This window comes from Mytilus californianus, unplaced genomic scaffold (assembly GCF_021869535.1).
Source record: "Mytilus californianus isolate M0D057914Y unplaced genomic scaffold, xbMytCali1.0.p SCAF_2, whole genome shotgun sequence".
NCBI classification, from domain to species: Eukaryota; Metazoa; Mollusca; class Bivalvia; order Mytilida; family Mytilidae; genus Mytilus; species Mytilus californianus.
Genome location: NW_026262668.1, coordinates 79,865,989 through 79,889,540, shown reverse-complemented (window position 1 = coordinate 79,889,540; position 23,552 = coordinate 79,865,989). Strand labels below are relative to the sequence as shown.

At 30.5% G+C, this 23,552-nt stretch overlaps 1 protein-coding gene across 2 annotated transcripts; it reads right to left on the bottom strand.

The window, feature by feature from the left end:
- Positions 1–391: 391 nt before the first annotated feature.
- On the bottom strand, positions 392–23,541 carry LOC127728287 (tubulin polyglutamylase TTLL11-like). 2 transcript variants are annotated; one of them, XM_052235608.1, is made up of 9 exons: positions 22,976–23,541; positions 21,552–21,651; positions 19,240–19,943; positions 14,943–15,151; positions 10,341–10,546; positions 9,098–9,425; positions 8,542–8,645; positions 5,114–5,137; positions 392–3,756 (listed from the first exon to the last, which is right to left on the bottom strand). In XM_052235608.1, exons 1-9 carry the CDS (start codon positions 23,222–23,224, stop codon positions 3,380–3,382), a joined length of 2,301 nt encoding a protein of 766 aa, XP_052091568.1. In that variant the 5' UTR covers positions 23,225–23,541; the 3' UTR covers positions 392–3,379. The 2 variants fall into 2 exon arrangements, with proteins under 2 accessions (XP_052091568.1, XP_052091569.1); XM_052235609.1 differs by lacking the exon at positions 5,114–5,137 and having other exon boundaries at positions 22,976–23,540.
- Between the last annotated feature and the right edge of the window lie 11 nt (positions 23,542–23,552).

Genomic DNA, 23,552 nt, shown 5'->3' with positions numbered 1-23,552 from the left:
TAGGCACTGCATTCATATCATGCATTTTTTCCACAATCCAAGACATAAAAGAACACATCCCTACAGTGATACAAGAATCACCATATCATTCTTCAGACAAGACTCCACATTGATACATGTATCACTACTTAGCATTGCTGTCATATCTTCATATCAATACATGTATCCATAGAAACATGAACCAACATTCAAAGCTACCACTCTTCTACACTGAAACTCATCCCAACAATTGTTTCCCTGGTCCCTGTGGGTGTTCTACAAGCTTTATATTTTGTAAAGCAGTTGTTTGAAGAAAAGCAAAGAAAAAGAAGTCTTCTTACTGAAAAAAGTGTAAACTTCAGAAATCTTTACAAGATTGTTCTACACTCAGAAAATACAACAAGCTATAATAGTAAATAGGATATTTTTATTGTTCAACACATAATAATAATATAGCATTGAAAACCATGCAAATACACTTTTAATAAATAACAAAACAAGCAATATCCCCTCCGAAAATAAATGAATCTTAACATACAAGTTATTTGCTCTTCAAAATGAAAACATAACAAAAAATACACATGTGCAACAAGGGTACTTTAATCACAGCCATAAAAGTATATGTGAGCCATAAAGAATATAAAGTAAACTATTAATTAAAAGCAATCGTGGGCAAAAATCATACCTCTTAATTCTATACTACATGTATTAAAATAGATCAATATAGAAAATGGGTCAAAAGGATATAATGTTTGTTGTTTTTTTTTTAGATAAAAGACATAATTCATCATTCTCGTGTGCAAATACACAGCTTCTGTAAATGAATCATAATCTATAACAGCATTTTTTAAGTTTCAAATGCTTGAAGTCTAAGTTAAAATTTAAACTATGTAAAAATACACAATTTAAATATATTTTGTATATTGAGGCTGAGTCTGAATGTACTCTCTTCATCAAAACATTAATCTTGTTAATTTCTACATAGGCATCAATGTATTTGTCTAATACCACAACATATTTCCCTCTAAAGGAAAAGTGTTATTATGCTTTGAATACTGCATAAGATCATATAAAATTGTTTAAGTAAAAAATATAAATATAATTTTAGTTGAAAAATATCATAAGTTTTATCTTTCAATAAAATAGTCTACTGAGCAATATGTCACTGACAAAATCATCGTCATAAATTTTTGATTTATTGTATTGCACAGACTTGTGTCTTCTTCGTCACACATAATTCCTCAAATAATTCATAATTAAGAAGTTTTAGTCCTTGCCTACCAGTAACTAATATGCTTTGAGGGTTAATATAATTATTTTTTAGTCCTCCTAAGTAACAAATGGTAAGGAGAATTATATTCCTCATTTAAGGAAATGTAAATTTTCTTTTCATTGCTCTACAATATTTGTTTGTGTACCACCTAGTAACCACAACCATATATCAAATATATAACGGAGGACATATCAGGCTTTCGTCAGATAAAGACTTGAAATATTTTAAAAAATATAGTCCTTGCTTTACTGATAAGTGTTGATTAACTATTTTCTGCTAGATTATAACTTGGAATAAAAAATTCTTGAATTTGCAATATGGTAATAAAGTGGAGTGTGTTTGTACACATATACCAGTACACAGTTATTTTCTAAAGTAACATGCACATGTGTAACATTACTCAAACTAGAACTAAAAATACTGATGCATCAATTATTTTACAATCATTCTTATACTGCCAGATTAAACAACTTCATTTCATTAGTACTGCAATACGTTTTTATAACTTTTTACAGTGCTTATACCCTTTACCCTATCACAATATCATTTGGACAAAATATTTTTTCAAGTTGCAAATTAAAATTTAGGTCATCAAACTAATTAACTACTGAATTTTTTTAGAACTTTGATGAAGTGAATGTTAAGAGAAGGCAGCGCAATTAAAATATTCTTACTATCACACTAATTAACTTTCTTTTTTCGGGAAAAGGTTTGAATAATAGAACTAGGCATAGGGACACTATTTTATAAAATTTCGACTTGAAAACTTCCATTATAATGACAGTTTATTTATTATAAGTAATTTGTTCTTAACAACGTCTCAATGGTTATTAAACTATCTGAATGCGTCCTGAAAAGATAGCTTTTTTTATTTGTTATGTGAGTGAAAATTTTGTGAAAAATGTTGAATACATGATAAAAGGGAGATAATCTTGATTGTGCTTAACATCACAATTAGATATAGAATTTGCTCTTATCACCTTTTGATATCATTAAATTCAGTAATTACTGTATAAATATATTCGAAATATAATTTCTCAATAACCTGGAAAACAAAGCAGAAATGAATTGTTGAATAAAACAAATGTCTAGCACATTGGTATTGTGAAAAAGGCAAATGGCAGTAATAAAATGAGAAATTATGTGAATTAGAATTGAAATATTTCAAATTGCAGATTATCATTATACAAAATCTTTTCATACAACATATTAATATGTTGTGTGTAAGAAATACTCCAATAAATATTAATCAAATAAAATTCCAAATATAATATTTAATTCTGGTGTCTATGGTGAGTTTATTGTAGTATGGAATATATACAAATAAAGAGATGTGGTAGGATTGCAAACAACTTTATATAAATATTTACTTCTGCTTAGAGTATTTACTATTTTTTATTTTATATCTGCATCTTAAAAGTTCAACAGGGGGAGGGGGTGGCTTTAGCAAACATGCATTTAATTTTTAGTCATATTTACAGAGTTTGGATGAAAAACAATTTATTTTAATGTCTATTACTTATAACTACAACTGAATTGATTCAGATTAAGAAACATTCTCACTTCTTGTGTACAATGAAATCATATTCAAGTGGATATCATATATCTGAATAACTGAAAGTTTCAGAAGTTAACAAAAAGTTAAATATATTGAGTAAATATAAACTATTACAATGTTGCTAATCAAATATAATATTACTTCACTTAAAAGAAACATTACAAGACTAGATATGCATATTTTATTTTACTCTAATATGAGTTAGATAGGTAAGTTATTCTCAATTAACTTCACAAAACTATGAAAGTCACAAGTCAGTATTGATAGTTGGTGCATGAAATATATGACTGTTTAACCACCGTTTTGTATGGATCTTTATTACTTTCCAAAGGATTATGCATTGACAAAATTTCATTCCCCTATGGTGTGTTATACTAGTACTTCAATCTTGACAGATGAACCAATGAACACACTGATGTCCAAATGGATATGTTCCGTCTAGAATTATGTGGTTGCTTAAGGGGTTTAAAAAAGAACTAATACAGGTAGCAAAACAATTTGAAATTAATAATATTTTTCTTTAAAAAATGGACCTTGCATACATGCTTTTCATGAACATCTTATTTCTTCTATTCAGAATTGAATGACATAAAAGTAGGTTGATCAAGCACAGGTTTTGGAACATAATTCATTCTTCTTCCTTGACGAAGAAATGCTTCTATTTCAGAATTCTTTTGTGTTTTATCCAAAAGGTCTTCTATGGTCTCTTCTCTTATATCACGTGTCATCTTTCTACGAAATGTTGATGATTGGCCATATGATGATGAGCTTTGTTTTGGTCGGTATTGCAACCTTGGCAATGTTGGTGGCATATCATCATCTCTTTGGCAAATGTTTACTTCACAATATTCCAATAAATTTTCCAACATTTCAAGTTTTGTGGGAGCATAAAACTTTCTTCTAGCAATTTCTAAACATGAAGATAAAAATCCCTGGAAACAGAGACCTATAAAAAAACAGAAAAGCTGATAATACACTTTATTTAATTTATAACATTTATTCTTTGACCCTAAATTCAGAATTATGTCTAGTCATTAATTCAAATTATGTAAGGCTGACATAATTTATGGCTTATTTTCTAAAATCTCTTACTAATTACATTCTGCAACTGAAAATACCACCAAAAACTACAAAATATAAGCTGCTCAAAAAACTGTCATTTATCAACATCCGTTACATTTTTTATAAATTTACAGTATAATCATCAAAACATAATAAATATAGTATCTTTTAAAAAAATCTTACCTGAAATACTGAAAACTCACCACCTGATTAACAAGAAAGTAGTGTCCTTGTAGAAACTTTACAAATACCTACCTATATATATATAAGTCTATAAAGGAAGATAACCTAAGCAGCTATTCTTTTTTATCTATTATGTGAAATAAATTGTAGTCTTTCATTTTTAATAAATAATACACTAAATAGTTTCTATTATAGCAGCATCATTTCAAATCCTGAATTTTTTTTTTGCATAAATCTCTACACCAAATGTGTTTTATTGTGGCTATCACCTTAGAATAAAATTTCAGTAAAATGAAGCAACTTAAACCTTGACAAGCAAAGTCATGCCAAGCTTCAATACTCCTGTTAAATCACGGTTAAAATGGTTAGAGACATCCCAATTCTGATTTCTCAAATCCAGATTTATCCTCACAAAAAAAAGTTTTCAAAATAACACTATTTCTTTACTATGATCATGTCCTGCCTGTTTACATATTCTAACATTTGCTTGTCAAGTCATCGTACTGTTACATCATGAACTGTGAAAACTGTTTTACCTGATGATAAGCTAATATGAGTTAGGATCTAATTCTAATATTACCAACAATAGTACAAAAGCCAACTGAGTGTGCAATGTAATGAATACTAAGTGTATTGAATCTGAAAACATGCCACAATCAATCTGTCTTTCACTGATTCAAACTGAGTTTTCTAGAAAGTACTTCCACTACAGTAAAACTCTAGCTGCAACAGTCAAGAACAAGATTGGTAGTGGCAATTATTCAAATACAAGACAATTATTCAGATTCTAATGTAATGCTTTGTCAATAAAAGATATTTACTGCATTTGAATCTAGGATCTTCATGGAAATTATCCAGATTTGATAAACCTTTTTCAATTTTTATGGATATTACCACTACCCAATCACCATTCACATTAGAATCTGTACTATAATGTATCAAACATCTTAATATTCTAAGCTATTAAATCCGGATGGGATTTCTCACTTATCTTGTGATCTGAGCTGAAACTAATTTATTTTACAGAATGATTGTGAAACAAAGCATTGACAACCCACCTACTGTCTTCTTTGGCTTATTTTCTGTTAAAAAATTACAAATGCAAATCAAAAATAATATCATTTCACAAATAAATCTTCAATTTCTTTTTTATTTTACACATCAGACTCTTTACTTACATTTCAAAAATTTTCATTTTTACATATCATTTTCTAGATATCATTTTAAGGTCAGATAAACCAAGCCAGAAATACATGTACACCTTTAGTACAATCATTCCATACACAGAATATAGATGACCTATTGCTTATAGTATAAATGAAACAGATCAAACCATGGAAATTCTATATTGACCAATGAACCATGAAAATGAAGTCAAGGTCAGATGAACCCTGCCAGACAGACAGACATGTACATCTTAAAATCATTCCATGCATCAAATATAGTTGACCTATTGCTTATAGTATCTAAGAAATAAAGTTGACCAGGAAAACTGAACATTGACCAATGAACTATGAAAATAAGGTTAAGGTCAGATGATACCTGCCAGACAGACATCTACACCTTACAATCATTCCATACACCAAATATAGTTGACCTATTGCTTAAAGTTTAAGAAAAATAGACCAAAACACAAAATCTAAACATAAGCAATGAACCATGAAAATGGGGTCAAGGTCAAATAAAACCTGCCAGACTGACATCTACATCGTAAAATATTTCCATACACCAAATATAGGAGACCTACTGCATACAGTATTAGAAAAACCGACAAAAACTTAACATTGAGCAATGAACCGTGAAAATGAGGTCAAGGTCAAATAAAACCTGCCAGACTGACTTGTACCTCGTAAAATATTTCCATACACCAAATGCGGTTAACCTATTGCTTACAGTAATAGAAAAACAGACCAAAACACAAAAAATAAACTTTAACAACTGAACCATGAAAATGAGGTTAAGGTCAGATGACACCTGCCAGTTGGACATGTACACCTTACAATCATTATATACACCAAATATAGTAGACCTATTGCTTATAGTATCTGAGATATGGACTTGACCACGAAAACTTAACCTTGTTCACTGATCCATGAAATGAGGTTGAGGTCAAGTGAAAACTGTCTGACAGGCATGAGGACCTTGCAAGTTACGCACATACCAAATATAGTTATCCATTTACTCATAATAAAGAGAGAAATTAACATTACAAAAAATCTGAACTTTTTTTTCAAGTAGTCACTGAACCATGAAAATGAGGTCAAGGACAATGGACATACGACAGACCGAAACTTCATATCATAAGGCATCTATATACAAAGTATGAAGCATCCAGGTCTTCTACCTTCTGATATATGAAGCTTTTACTATCCCTATTTCGATCTTTCTGCGACAAAAGTCGCAGGCTCGACAATAATTATATGGAAAATTGCATTGTAAGTGCTCTCAAGCATACATTTCTGGTAGGATTATTATGTAGTTTATATGGAATGTTTTTATCAGTTATGTCTGGGACGAGTTTGAAAATCAGCGCTGATCCATTATATGCACAAAAGATATGTCCCTTGATAATTGCATTGTAAGTGTTGTTAAGTTACCAATCCTTGCCAGATATTTATGAAATTAACATCAAAGGTTTAATCAGCAATGTCTGAGACAAATTTGAAAATCAATTCTGATCAAATATTTATTCCCATTGGAAATATAAATTATATAGAAAACTGCATGTTAGGCACCCTCAAACCTAAATTTCTTGTAGGATTGTTTACAAAATTCATATTAAAGATTTATATTAGCAATGCCTTGGACAAATTTCATAATCAACACCAATCAATTATTTGTACAGGAGTTATGCCTCTTGGAAATGTTTATTCTACAGAACATTGCATTGTCAGTGCTCTCAAGTCTATGATTCTTGCTAGATATTTATGAAATTTATATCATAGGATAATATCAGCAATGTCTAGGATGAGTTCGAAAATCAATTCTGATCGAAATACTTATGTAAAAGAGTTATGCTCCTTGGAAATATGATTTATATGTAAGAGTTATTTTCGTTGGAAATGTAAATTCTATTGTTTTAATTGCATTTTAAGCAATCTCAAGTGTACAATTCTTAACCAGATATTTATGAAATTTATATCAAATGTTTATATCAGCAATATTTTGGAAAGATGAGAACATCAGTGACAAACTATTTTTGAAGGAGTTATATGTCTCTTGGAAATTATATGGAAAATTACATTGTAAGCGCTCATAAGCCTACATTTCTGGTAAGATTATTTTGTAATTTATATGGAGTGTTCATATCAGCAATGTCTAGGACAAGTTTGAAAATCAGCGCTGATAAATTATCTGAACAGCAGTTATGTCCCTTTGGAAATGTAAATTTTATAGAATATTCCATTGTGAGCATTCTCAAGTGTACAATTCTTACCAGATATTTATGAAATTTATATCAAAAGTTGTTATCAGCAATGTCTATACTGAGTTCAACAATAGGCAATCAAATATTTTTTGAAGAATTATGTCCCTTTGAAATATAGATTATATAGAAAATTGCATGGTAAACACTCTCACAACTTCAGTTCTTGTAGGATTGTTATGAAATCTATATCAAAGATTTGTAATGGCAATGTTAGAGGTAAGTTTGAAAATCTTGGCTGATCAATTATTTTTACAATCGTTATGTCTGTTTGGAGTGTTATTTATATTGAACATTGCATTTGAAGCACTCTCACACCTACATTTCTTGTTTAATTGTTATAAAATTTTAATCATAGGCTAATATCAGCAAGGTCTCTGAAGAGTGCCCGCCAACAATTTTTACTGGATTTATGCCCCTTAATAATAGAAATTATATGTGTTAGCAATCTAATTCTTACTTTTCTTGTAAGAAATTTATTATAAAGTAAAAAAGAACCAAACAAAAAATATATGCAACTAGAGGGACATTGAAATACTGTTCTTTTATTATCATATAAAAACGATAAATAAATAATGAAAATTTGAATACATTTTTTAATGCAGACCTCCTTTTATTGGAAAATAGCCCCAAAAAAAAGAAAATATATTAACAGCCTTATATCAATGCAGGCATATACTCAAAATAAGAAAAATACATAAACATCATTACTACTGTGGATTCATTTGTTTTTGTGGGTACATTTTGTACCAATTTTCCTGGATTGAGGAAAAACTGTGTATTAAGGATATTTGATTTTGGTATAGATAATTGATACTATGTTGAACATTTAAGTTGATACTATGTTGAACATTTAAGTTTGTGGTTTTCCTTAACCCTCTAAATCCATGAAAAATAAGTACCCCATGAAAAATTATGATCCAAACTGAATGGGATAATACTACAAGATAAAAAAAATATTTGAACAACCATTTTTATAACACTCAAGTCAGATTTATTTGTTACATTTTATATCTAACATTTCAGATATCATAAGATAAGGAAAAGAGTTAAAATACATACCAGAAGTTCTCTCAGGATTCATATGATCAAATTTTCTCTGCATATCTATGTACATTATATCTATGGCAGCATTGGTCATTCCTCTTCTATTCAGTCTACATTTCCTGTAACATTGGAAAACTAAAAGTCAATAACTTTACACTGGCGATAAATTGGCAATATTTGATTCAATATTAAAAATATCTGTAGAGAGAATTAATATTAAGCTTACAAGATGAATAGTCATTGTAAATTTAATAGCGTGTTCCAAGTTGAAAATGCCGCCAGTCAGTGTCCTTAATTATTCCTTGAAGTATTCATTTAGTTGTTTTCTGGTTTTTTAAAGATACTATTTTCAAAAGAGTAAACAAAACTTTGAAATTGGTTGCTAATCCACTAAGCTATGAATATTTTCGTCCAATAATGTGGCTTTATTTTCCTTTATGTGAATGAACAATAAAATTACTGATAACTTTTAGATTCTGAAACAGTGAATTATGCAAGAGACCAGGTCCATTTCTTCCAAAACTTGTACATATTAGTAAATTGGAGTGATAATCATGATAATTCTTTTTACCTGGCAAATGTTCTGAAACCTGTTGGTCCTATCCTAAGTGACCCTCTTACTCCTAAACAAAATCTGAATAACTCAGCTACTCTTTCTAACAATCTCAACCTCTCAAACTCATCATCATATATGGCAGGATAAATATGTTTCAAACAAGATTCTCTGCGGGATGTTGGACTGTCATGGTCATGATCATCTTCATGTGAATCTTCTTCATGGATTGTGTCATCGTCATGTGACTCTGACATCTCAGAATCCAACTCCATTTTAGGCATGTCAACCTCACTTAGATCTTTGGCAGCATCTCTAGATGTTGCTGATTCCTGGTCTCTGGAATCTAAAAGTTAAACTAATGATTTATTGGCTAATATTATATCTTATTCAAAATCTGATCTCCTTTTAAACCTCATATAGCTATTTTCCCTGAGCATTATTTACCTGTATCGATTTGATTTTCTATTCAAACTTTAAATTGTCTTATAAGATCAGAAACCTTTTCAAATTTAGATGTATTATTTAGCATTTCATCTTTGACATTAAAGAGTTGAATAAAGTTAATTTCAATTTTGTTTTAAACTTTCATAGATATTATAGGATACTCTGTTTTAAGTTGTTTTACAAGCCTTTTCATGTCAAACAAAGAAATGAAACTCGTTAATATATTGAAACGGTATTTTTGAATCACTTGCTAAGTGAGACAGAGGTGTAAAGTGATGGTTGAGTCTGTTTGTCCTTTCCTTTGTTCACCAATTCATTTGTTAATTCATATTATCAAGCTGAACTTTTTATCTGAAACACCTCCTTCACCTGCAATGCCTCAATTTTCATTGAACTTTCAGCAAAGCTCTGCACTTAATTGTTTTGTGCAATTCCTTTTCTATTCATTTAAATTAATTTTAGTTTTTTTTTTTTACTAAAACACAGACTTTACAAATTTACTACCTACTGAACTAGCTTAAACCTACACTGTAATGAAAACCTTAACACTTATCACTAGTCAATAAAATGAAGATTACATGATCACCTTTTTGGCATATATACATATGTTATGTTCTTTTCATCATTGTCCATTCATGAATTGAGCTGTATATTGATCAAATGACATCAAACCAAAATTGTAAAAAAAAATCTTAACCAGGAAGGTTGGACAATGAGTTGTACTGCCTTGTAAAACAAGTATAAGTAACAGCTTTGTTGGGCTATTCTGAATTTACACCTACCCAGATATACACTTTTTAAATGGTCCACTAACCTTTGTAGTGATCCAGATGCATCTCAGACATTTGTTTTGTGACATCAATTTCTCTTTTTGATTCATCAGGTTCATCAGCATTTATAATCAGAATGTGAGTTCTCTGCCTTTGAAGAGGTTCAGATTTAAACCTTGGACGTTTCCCACTTCGACAAGACTCCCTTTGTTCCTGCTGCAGTCTTTTTAATCTCCTTTTTCGTCTTCGACTACAAATAAGATAGATATAAACTAGTGTATCATTCACTTGGCATTTTTTTATCACGAAATTAATAAAATGCAATAAGTTTAATCTAGTTTCAAGCAAAATGAAAATATGGGTAAAATTGTCATTCAAGGGCAATAACTCCTATTATTAGTTGACTGATGATTTTGGTCATGTTGAAATATTTTAGATTTTATTTTTCTGATCATTTTTGCTATAACAGTTTCTCTTTATCTTCTATATTTTCCACAAAAAAAACCCCACAAAAATGGGTAAAAATTGTCATTCAAGGGCATTAACTCATATAAACTGAATTTTTTGTACCATGTTGAATTATTTGAAATTCTTAATTTGCTAAAAGTTTTTAGTGCTTAATACAGTCTATCTCCACCTACCCAGTACTACAGGTTCTGCCAAAAACAAAACTGAGTTAATTTTTTTTTTTTAATCAAGGATAATATAACTCCTAGAAGAAGATAACTGACGATTTAAGCCATGTTGACCTTTATGTAGATCATGTCGTGGAAATCTTTTTGGCTGTTTAAAGTTTCTCTCTATATTTTATAATTTTCAAGATAATAGGCCAAATTTCAAAAAAATTGTAAAAATTGTTGAGCTAAAACTCCTATAAGGAGTGGTCTTATAATTTTGGTCAAATGGACCAGAGGAAGATCTTGACATCCTGAACATTTATAGCTCTGCAAAAATTTAAATATTTCTATTTTTTTTCTTATCTATAATGGTTTTCAAGACAATAGACAATACTTGCATTTTACCCCGTTCTATTTTTAGCCTTTGTTACCATGTTAGTTGGCAGGTGGGATCATCCAACACATTTTAAAATTATATTAATAGGTATACCCATAGGATGATTGTGGCCAAGTTTAACTCTAATTGGCCCAGTTGTTTCAGAGAAGAGTTTTTTTTTTTTGTAAAATTAAGGCACGAACATGAGGTCAGTCACCAAGTGATGGCAAAAGCTCACACTGGCCATATTGTTGATTTGAATCAGATGATATAGTGCAGGACCTCACAGGATTTCAGAGAGTGTTTTAATTTTCAACAGTAAAAATTTGGGAGGCTCCCACCAAATCTTAACATTGATTGTTAAACCATGAAAATGAACTCAAGTGCATGTGACCCTTGTCAGATGGGCATGTACTGTTGACTTAGGAAAGTGATTGAACCATAAAAACTAAGGTCAAGACCAACTGACATATGCCAGATGGGTCAATATGCACAATTAGTTTCAGGTAGGCATTAATAGTAACATTTTTGTTTAAAAATAGCAACACATCAAATATCACTGCACAGATATTTTTTCTTTACATAATAATTATAACTGGATTACTCACTTTGATGTGAATAAGAAATATTGACCCAGATGGAAATTTGAGACCATAAGCAATTTATCTACAAAATCAGTATTGTCTTGCCTCTACTTTTTAAAAATTAAGCTTTATACAATTAGCTAAGACCCCAACTACTGGATTAGCAGACCTTGGTCTTGCATTTTGCAATTTTGAATGCAGGTGAGACAAAAAAAAAAATGTATTTTTTAAAGGATTTTATCTTATACTGCAATCTTTTTACAATTTTGAGAAGACAAAATGTGTTACCTGTATATTTTTATGTGATATACAGTCATTGACCTCGTGTATATTGCCTATTACTATAAAATTTGTAATGAAATGTACAAACTTCTGTGAAGCAGTCTACAGCATAAACTCATTTCTCCTACAAAAATTTAACAGAAACTATTTTTCTTGTTCTTATTAATTGAAAAATCTGTATAAATAAATACTTGTATTGCTTATTGTGGATACTGTATACTCAGAAATTATTGTGTGAATTTATGGTTAGATTGTTGGTTAATAAGTTTAATTATTGCAATTTTAGGAAATGCTGCAACAACTAATGCTTTCAAAATTAACAAGAGTGCACATGCTAAAATGTCTCACCTGTTTTACTGACCATTGATTTTATGTTGAAAGTCTTACAGATAAAGGTTTTACTACAAGTATCCCATAAACTTAACATTTTTAAAGATTCATGACAATGAGGTCAAGGTCAAATAAAAACTGTCACACAGACATGTGTACACCTTACAATTATTCCATACACCAAATATAGTTGACCCATTGCTTATGGTAATCAAATAACAGACCAAATACTTAACGTTAACCAATGAACCATGAAAATGAGGTCAAGGTCAAATGATACTGACTAGACAGACATGTACATCTTACAATCATTCCATAAACCAAATATAGTTGACCTATTGCTTATAGTACTTGAAAAATAGACCAAAACACAACAAGAGTGCACAAGCTGAAATGTCTCGCCTGCTTTACTGACCATTAATTTTATATTGATAGTCCTAAGTATAAAGCTTTACTATGAGTATCACATAAATTCAACATGATCCCATGATCCAAGAAAATGCGGTCAAGGTTAGATAAACCAAACTGGAAATACATGTATCTTACAATCATGCCATACACCAAATATAGTTTACCTATTGCTTATAGTTTCTAAGCATCAAACTTAACCAGGAAAACTTAACATTGACAAATGAACCATGAAAACGAGGTCAAGGTCAGATGAACCATGCCAGACAGACATGTACAATTTACAATCAATCTATGCATTAAATATAGTTGACATATTGCTAATAGTATCTAAGAAACAAACTGAACTATGAAAAATTAATTTGACCAATGAACCATGTCAAGGTAAAATAAAACCTGCCAGACTGTCATGTACATCCAAGGATCCGGAAATTTTTTCACACAATTTCGGTCATTTTGAGATGTCTTAAAAATTGGTGCCCTTTTTTAAATTGTCGATATCGAATGGTCACTAGATTCATAGCATCAACAAACTTGTAGTGGCTGTTTCATCGCATTTACTTCGTGAATTTTCTTACCACTTTACTCAAAAAGTTCAAGAACAGTTTAGGGAAGGCAACAGTTTAAATTTGAAATGATTTTAATGACTCAAAATGGTTAGACATTGCTAATGTTTCTTTCATTTTAGACGAAATTTAAACTGAAAGTTTTGCAACTTTTTGCTTCGCATCACGGTGCATAGCTATTAGTTTCAGTAGATATACACGCCATCCTGAAATAATTACTAATCACATATAGATTCTCATTGGTTGCTTTATGATGCGGCCGAGATACAGCAACAGCTATTGGCTTAAATGAGATAAAGAATTACAGACTTTTCTCGTCTCAGGATAAGACATCAAATGCCGGAAAATTAAGTATGTGTATTTCAGTTCCGATCAACTGTCATTAATTCATGTTCGTTTTATTATGCATATATTGCACACTGAAATTCAATATTGAAATATCAATTATTAATACGTGTTTATTTGCTTTGTTAATCTGCAATATGCACGATTTGTTTTGCTAAACAATATTCCTATACAATGTTTACAAAAATGCATTATCTGTATTTTATAACTTCTGCCAATCTAGGCACACCTCCAGAATACTAATTCAACAACCACATGCACACATATTACCTTAAATTAGGATAGAGCGAAGCAGTCCACAGCTTTTTAGAAAGCTCAAACTTGTTAAGACTATTTTCATATTACCAACTTTTGACTCCAGATTATACAATTTTTCGACAAGTTACCTTTTCTGTGGTAGGACATCCTGGTACCAAGTCAAGTAAGAGCAAGGTAAAGAAGTAAAATAAAGCTTTCAATCGGTATAATTTTGGGTGGAAATTAACTGCTTTACATATTCTTTACATGACAAAAATCATCGGAAATCAGTAAACTTTCCCCTCATATTACATGTTTGATTTTACTTATTTTGGTTGCTCTTACTTGACTGAGTACCAGGATGTCTAACTACAGAAAAGGTAACTTGTCGAAAAATTATATAATTTCGGAGACAAAAGTCGGTAATATGAAAATACCAAATATAGTTATCCTATTACTCATAATAAGTGAGAAATTCACATGACAAAAAAACTGTAATTTTTTTTCATGCAGTGGCTGAACCATGAAAATAAGGTCAAGGACAATGGGCATATGACAGACAGAAACTTCGTAACATAAGGTATCTGCATACAAGGTATGAAGCATCCAGGTCTTCTACTATCTGAAATATAAAGCTTTAAACAAATAGTTTACGGCACCACCGGATAGTAATACCTATGTCTCACATACTGCGACGAAAAAAACCTTTCGTCGCAGGCGAAACAAAGATGTGAGGGTTTTTTTTCAACAACTATCTTGTCGCAATTTTCTCAATAATAAAAACATAGCAATGATTTTTGAATATACAGTATTTTATTTTGAAATCTGCCACACTTCACACATATATATTATAGACCTTTTAAGAGAGAATACAGTATATCACATGAAATAATAAACTTACCAATATTTGAGCTTTTCTTTTGGTACAACCAACATCATAGTATCTCTGACCAAAGGTCTCTTGATTTCCTCATCTGTAGGACTTGCAACATACTCAACTATTCCAGGAGCCACTTCCTGCTCACATTCAATACTTAGACTTGGTCCAGAATTAACTTCTAATAACATAGGCTTCAGGTCGTCCATCAATATTATGTCAAAACCAAGAATCTACAATACAAATCCTGAATTCAAATTATCTAGAATACATTTGAACACTATTGCATGAGTAATACTTAACTTGTCCTTATCCCTTTCTGGAGAGTATAATATTACATGTTATTCTGATGATGATCTTTACAGGTGATAAGGGCTCTTATCCCCAGCTTACATCGTCTATGACGTAAGGCTCACAACATTGAGCGCAAAATTTAAATTTCTCTGTCTCTGGATTAAAAAGTGTTATATTTGACTACCTGTAGGATTCTACCTTAGCTATAGGTTCCTACACCCCGTAAAAAATATGTCAAATTTCAAAACTTTCTGCTCGAATTTCCCAAAAAATCACCAGATTTGGAATAAGACCAGGGATACATTTGATATCTACGTTCATTTCCATAGATATAGATATTTTAAGCCCAAATATCAATTATTTTTTACAGGATTTAGTGCCCTGATTTTAACATTAAATACCATGACTGTTCTAGTCTTTGTTTTTGTTCATAGGCCCACACATTGTATATAACTTCTTTCAAGGTTACCAATCAAATAGCATAAAAAAAATGGGATGTTTTACTCAAGTATAATATTCCTTATGTATTCCAACTGTACATGGCATATATAGACAGAAAATAAGAATTAGTTTAATTTCACTAATTTTATGTCATTTTTTGAACATTTGAGACGATGTTTTTAAATTTAAAGTATCTGAAATAAAGTATAGCACAAGCAAGTCTATCAAATGTTTACAGTCTTCATTTCATTTATGAAAATAATTTTGCAGTTAAAAATATCTAATTAGTTCTTATACATGTGGTAAGAATTTTCAATCTTTGTTTTAAATAACTTACCTTTTTAAATTGACTGTTGACACAGAGATATGTCGCGCCTGTCAGCATAAAATTCAGAAAAAGACAATCTGATGGACAGCAACATTGCTAATTAATTCAAAGTCGCTGGACCAACTAGTGGGTAGGGCCTCGAAATGGTTGACAAACTGAGATGTACAAACAGCAATGTAACTTTATAGAAAATATTGTCTATTGTACGTAGTTCCTATCAAACTAACTTAATCATAAAACTTAATATTGAAAATTATTAATTCATTGAAAGTCACTGGACCATGATGACCTAGGGGACAGGGCCTCGAAATAGTAATCAAACTGATATGTACTGATAGTAATGCAACTTTATAGAAAATATCATTGATCTATTGCAAGTAGTACAGTTCCTATCAAATAACTTAAGCAGAAAACTTAACATTGAAAATGGCTAATTAAATCAAAGTCACTGGACCATGGCCTAGGGGGCAGGGCCTCAAAATTGTCGTCAAACTGATATGTACTGATACTGATAGTAATGCATCTTCATACAAAATATCAAATTCAATGATCTATCACAAGTAGTTCCTATCAAACTAATTTAACCAGAAAACTTAACAATTGTTGACGCCATCATGGCCGTTGCCAAAAAAGCAATTCCTATGTCTCGTTTTCCGTGACATTCGTCGCAGGCGAGACAAAAATTTAAACTGTGTCAAAGGCCAATACCACATAAACTTTTTATTATGTTCATACCTGCTGATGTATATCTAGGTTTCAAAACTTTTCAGAGATTCTTTATTAGTTGTTTTTGATTTTGTAATTGTTGCAGTCAATAGTTCAGGCTGCTTTGTTTTAGCTCGCTGCTGAATCATTAAATTTCAAATAAAAAGGGAAAATATACTGATAGTTTCAATCAGTATTACTGTCTCAGTTTATAAAATAGTCTCTAATAATTCCTCCATCCTCAAATATATACATGTAAGGCTTTTAAGTGGAATTAAGGTTAACAGCTGTTCAAAATGGATTTAATGAAACTTAATATTAAATCAATTACAACTGGCGAATACATTTTTTTACAGCAGAGTAGATAACTGTGAAATATTTGACCATTTCTTAAAAAAAATAGACTGAACAATGAAGTGGGGTCTAGGTGGTCTAGTATAATTTAGGAAGCTGATCAAAATCTACATTTGTACATATTAAAGTCTATCACAACATTACAATGTATTACATGTATGGTATGATCATGATAACTGACTAACCCATTTTAAAAACCATTTAAACTCCTATCTTTACATCTTGTATTTTTACAAACCATAAAACATTTAATAGTATCAGGATATATATGATAATATTTAAATATGACATAAAGTATTAGTCTAATTGACATGATATAACAAAGGGCATTCAATAAATAGTTCATCATACTATTAACAGGTACATATACAATGTATAAACATACTATACTCTGTCAACAGATAATTAAAGGATTTTCAAGTCCATATAATTTGCTATATTTGACTAAACAGTAGTGTCTCATCACTGAATATCACACTTTTTTCAGCCATGTTATTGATATAATACATGTATTATTTCTTATATAATTTTAAGATACTGCTTTATGTATATTTTTATCACAAATAACATATGAAAAATGAATGAAACCATCAGGACCTCTATCAACAATCTTGATTAATAAAGGTGTTAACTTGGCTATTATATTTCAATCTGGTAAGATTTTTAAGCGAACATTTAGTATCACATCTACTACCTAAATCATGTTACAGCAACAAATTCATTTGTTGTGAAAATGTGTTAACTCTCCAGATATTGGTGCGAGTCTCTATCTGAAAGTCAAATCTCCTAATTTCTACTTTTTTCACCACATATACTATTTCATTAAAAGAGCATTACCCAGATTGTCACATATCTAACAAATCTTTTCACAAAAATTGACAAAAGTTTAGCAACTAATTTTTTTTATATAAGAAATTGATGAAAAGCAAACTACTGATAATATGTATGTACCTAATCAACATCATACATGTATGTAATGTATATGTGATAATACTTTTCATTAGCACCCTTTAGGACCATCTTACATTTCTTATCAGCACTGCACTAGTGATATATAAAGTAAAGGTAAGTCTTTTTCACCAATACTTAAAAAAGTTTATCTCAGCAGTCTTTAAAATAAGGTTTCAGAAAATCAGCAATATGCACCTGACTTTTAATGAAAATTCCTAGGTCTCTTGTAAACAAGAGTGCACACGCTGAAATGTCTCGCCTTCTTTACTAATCATTGATATGTTGATAGTCCTAAATATAAAGCTTTATTACAACTGTCACATAAACTTAACATTAACCAAGTAAACTAAACATTGACCAATGAACCATGAAAATTAGGTCATGGTCAGATGAACCATGCTAGCCAGGCATGTACAGCTAACAATTCTTCCATACAACAAATATAGTTGACCTTATAGTTTAAGAAAAACAGACCAAAACACAAAAATTTAACACTGAGCAATGAACCTTGAAAATGAGGTCAAGGTCAAATAAAACCTGCGTGACTGGCATATAGATCATAAAATATTTCCATACACCAAATATAGTTGAACTATTGCATATAGTATTAGAAAAAAAGACCAAAACTCAAAAACTTAACTTTGACCACTGAACCATGAAAATGAGGTCAAGGTCAGATGACACCTGCCAGTTGGACATGTACACCTTACAGTCCTTCCATACACGGAATATACTAGACCTATTGCTTATAGTATCTGAGATATGGACTTGACCACCAAAACTTAACCTTGTTCACTGATCCATGAAATGAGGTCGAGGTCAAGTGAAAACTGTCTGACGGGCATGAGGACCTTGCAAGGTACGCACATACCAAATATAGTTATCCTAATACTTATAATAAGGAGAATTTAACATTACAAAAAACCTTAACTTTTTTTTCAAGTAGTCACTGAACCATGAAAATGAGGTCAAGGACATTGGACATGTGACTGACAGAAACTTCGTAACATGAGGCATCCATATACAAAGTATGAAGCATCCAGATCTTCCACGTTCTAAAATATAGTTTTTAAGAAGTTAGCTAACGCCGCCGCCGCCGGATCACTATCCCTATGTCGAGCTTTCTGCGACAAAAGTCGATGGCTCGACAAAAATGCAAATAGCCTCATTAACCTTGCACCTTGACTTCAAAAATAAGAATGTAAGTACTTATATACATTAAGTGTGAACATTAATAATGATAAATACCTGAAAACAAGAGAGTTTTGTCTTTCCAGAGGGTATATTAGCTTGATACTCAATCCTCATTGTAGGCAACATAGCAATAACTGTTTTACAGACTATTCTTTCTATGGTCTTCCATACTTGATCACCATCCTTGCCATTCAGATTGATTTTGCGTAAGACACTGCTTATAGTTCTTTTACTTCCTTCATCACTTCGCTCTGATCTATTGAATGTGGTACTTCTTTTATTCAATGAGTAATTTGTCAAATGCATAAATGATTCATGCAAATTTTTGTATGTGGGAGTTTCGTATGGAAGAGTTGAAAACCTGGCAAGACCATCTTTGCAGATGTGTATATCTAAAGGTTCTATACTTTTTAACACAACATATACTCGCAAATCAAATTTATACCTGTCTATCAAATAGACATGACTTAGATATTCCTGTACAACATGGCACTTTCCATTTGGTGATGGTGTATAATCTACTGGATCCCTGATTAGATAAATACCATCTCCCTGAGCACCTGAATCTGGTTTGACAATGTATGTTGGTCTAGGTTTCACTCTTTTTTCTGTCAATTTTCTTACTTCACAAGAGAATTCATGAAACTGTGTAGGCATATACCATGTTCTAGGATAAAAATCATAGTCTGATGGAAACAGTTCTCTCATCTGGTCTAAACTTCTAAACAACATCATCTTGCTACAGATATCTGTCATACCTTTAAAAACAAAGACAAGATATATGACAGACAAATCTTTTGTAATGTAAGTAAATTTAAAGATTTAATCATATATCCACCTGTAACGATAAATCAGCAAAATAAGACATTACCCCAATTATTGTACTTATAATAAGCACATTTGCCAAAATTTGCAGCTTATTTTTAAGACAAAAAAGACAAATTTACTGACGATACTAAGTTAATTTTCTCAGGGAGCTATTAACACGTTGATTGTTTTTGTTCAACTTTATCTTTTAATAGCATAAGATTAACATGACCTTAATAGTTTACCTTATATCAACCAACAGGAAAATGAACATGTGGCAAATTCGATGGCCAAGAGAATGGCATTTTCAAGTTCAACTATGTTTTAAGTTATAAATTGTGTCTATGTTGTTGTTTAAATATAAATTATATATAGCACATGCATATTTCTTACAACTCCTACCAATTCTACAAATGCAAAAACAGAAATAGGAAGTTAACTGAATTTATCATCTCTACTAGTTTCTTTCTTTTATTAATTCCTTTTACTTAATTTATCATGTATCATTTGATATAGCTTTGTAAAGTCAGTCTAAAGAAGCCATGCGAACTAAATGTGCTGGTGAGTATCAATTTGACACATTTTCTGACATTTAATTTAGGTACATGTATTCGTACATGTTTAGTGGCAAAGATTATTTCATATTACATTGTATTTTCTAGCCCAAACTAACTTTATGTAAAGAATGTCAAGCTTCAAACTTGAAAATGTAAAATATATGTTTCTCTTGTCTACCATTTTTGGAATCAAAACAGGAATGTGCTGAAAAGGCAGTTTTGAATTAAACATTTTTTTTTATTAAAGGGTTCTACTGACCCTCTGTCTTGCCACAGTCACCTGAAAATCTAGCAAGAATTGATTAAAAATAGGCAAAAAATTATGGATATATTATAATACTGTATATTATATTATATACTACATTATTTTTTTTTACCTATTTTTAATCATTTATTGCTAGAAATTCAGGTGACTGTGGTCTTGCATTCAACTGCTGCTTAGCCGCTACAAAAAACCTAATAGTTTAAAAATCAGTAAAATATGGGAAAATAGGATTTACTAGTAAAATCTCATTATTATGAAGATTAGCTTTTGTTCTAGCTTTGTGAAATAAAAAGAAAGTTTGACAAAGTTATTGATGTGGATGTTCTATTTCAGTATGCTAGTATTAGCAGAATGACATAGTGATTGACAACAAATATCAAAGGAAAGTGTGATAATCAAAAAGGTGGCAAATATCAGGTAATGGCAGATTTCAGCAAAAAGGATAATATCTGAATGATAAAAGATCATTTTGTTTTGGGAATATTTTTTCCCACATTTATGCTTGAATTAATGAAATTGAATCCTCATCATTAGGACCATTCAAAAAACAAAAAATAAAACTCTTCTGGCAAGTTTATGATGGATGAAAAGAAAAGGCAGATGATTCCACAAGTGTTCTTCTTTTATATTTCATTACTGCCAATAGCATCTCTTTGTGTTATCACAATATATTTTTACTGTTTTTCCTTAAAATTATTACGGTATCCCCCTGATTTCAGGACTTATGTTAATCATACCTGGAAATTTATTAACTTTTCCCCCATATAGGTCTGGATTTTCTTCATAGCTAACAGCATGCCAATGTATATCACAATGCTCTTTTCTACCAAAAGGGAACTGAAAAAAAGTTAATAGATGTTACATGTAAACAGTCAGGGGACTTACTTAAATGAGTGATTTTTAAATCACTGATTCAAGTAACATTGTGTCTACAAATGTTGGAAGTAAGAGTTGTCTTTCTTTAATAATCACCTATTTAAGTAGTACAAATAAATCACTACACTAAGTGATTTCATTTTATTGTAGCTTTAAATATACAATTACTAATAATCCAGGGACTATATATCATGATTATGTTGCTAAAATTATCAGAACCAACATCTGTGTTGATAGGATGACCAGTCATGTCAGGTGATGACCTTGTACTGAATCTGGGATAATGACATAAAAATCACTTGTTTAAGTATCATACATCTATTTTCTTCCAAAAAATCACTTCTGTAAGTATTATTATTTTAATTACCCCCACTAATTTCAACACCCCCCGAACAGTGAATTTTTTTATCGCGTACAGTAAAATTTTATTACATAATCTGTAAGATGAAACCTTGAATTTTACAGGAAAATTACTCCCACTGCTGGGAAAAATCTGATTAGTATCAGTTCATTAATGAAGGCCTTAATTATAGCATTTTTTCAACAAATATAGAATTTAAAGCCAAATGATTGCATCAAAGAGATAAACCTTCCTATTTAAAAGAAGAAAAAGGTTCATTTTTTCCAATTTTACTAAATAATAAGATATAATCTAAACCTATATGTTTAAAATTTTGGTAAATCTACAAAATCACAATTTGTGACAAAATTTCTAATTTGCTACTTAAATAAGGTTTAAATCACTTATTTCAGTAATTCCCCTGACTGGTAAATGTTAGTTCATAAAATGACAAAATTTCTAATTTGCTACTTAAATAAGTGATTTTTATATTTCAGTAATTCCCCTGACTGGTAAATGTTAGTTCATAAAATGACAAAATTTCTAATTTGCTACTTAAATAAGTGATTTTTATATTTCAGTAATTCCCCTGACTGGTAAATGTTGGTTCATAAAAAGTCTCCTTATTTCTTTTCAAAAGAAAACTACATTTTTGTAGCTAGTCCTAATAAGTTGACTATAAGTGTTTTGTTCAATATCTTAATGCAAGTTTTAAATGAATAATTGATTGACTTCTTAACATGTATATAACTTCTATAATCCTGCTACAATGCTAGAATAGAATTTTGCTAAATTCTTTTTTTTTTTCATTTACATGTATTAAAATCATGGTTTTAATTATGACATGAATGAAATTTTCTATAAAATTAAACTTCAAATTTTTTCGCAGCTGTACATTGATATTTAAAAGCGATGATTTACTAATGAAAGAATGTTACATTGTACCTCTTTCAACCCAAGTTCCTTGATACACATTCTGACCACATCACAATTCGACCTTGCTCTTGATGTGTCCACAGTAATCATTTGTTTTGCAAGGAACCTAGTCTCAACTGCCCTTAATCGTTCTTTTCTCATATGGACTTCTCTTTTGTGTCGATTATGCAAGTCTCTTCTAAATTCTGTCAACTTAAAATTGTTGGGTTCTGGTTTTTTAAATGAATCCATATTAAAATTCTTTGTGTGCATAGACATAATAATAACTTGAGACTTTTTAGGGAAAAGGTGGTAAACAGGAGAATGAAATAAAGTTGTATTATGGCTGACTGTCCTCAAATATTAAGTTTATTTCCTTTTTATCAGAAATTAATTCTATGACTATATAACCACAGTTCGAAAATTATTATATTTAACGCATCAATCAACCATTTTCATAAAGGAAAGTCATTTCTAAATTATTAGTCTTCCAGTTATGTACGAGAAAAACATAATTGTAGCGTTTGAACAGCTGAAATGTTCTCAATTATGGCACATTTTTGTCCACCATTTGTTTTCGCTGACAACCAGTGCCCGCACTTCCTGT

What these genes read in the sequence shown, in the direction of transcription:
- LOC127728287 (XM_052235608.1), bottom strand. Translation starts at nt 23,224, where the DNA reads ATGTCTATGCACACAAAGAATTTTAATATGGATTCATTTAAAAAACCA. An exon ending in AGGAACTTGGGTTGAAAGAG is followed by an intron (nt 21,652 to 22,975) that starts GTACAATGTAAC and finishes ACTTTTTTTCAG; the next exon opens with TTCCCTTTTGGTAGAAAAGA. An exon ending in GCATCTGGATCACTACAAAG is followed by an intron (nt 9,426 to 10,340) that starts GTTAGTGGACCA and finishes TTTAACTTTTAG; the next exon opens with ATTCCAGAGACCAGGAATCA.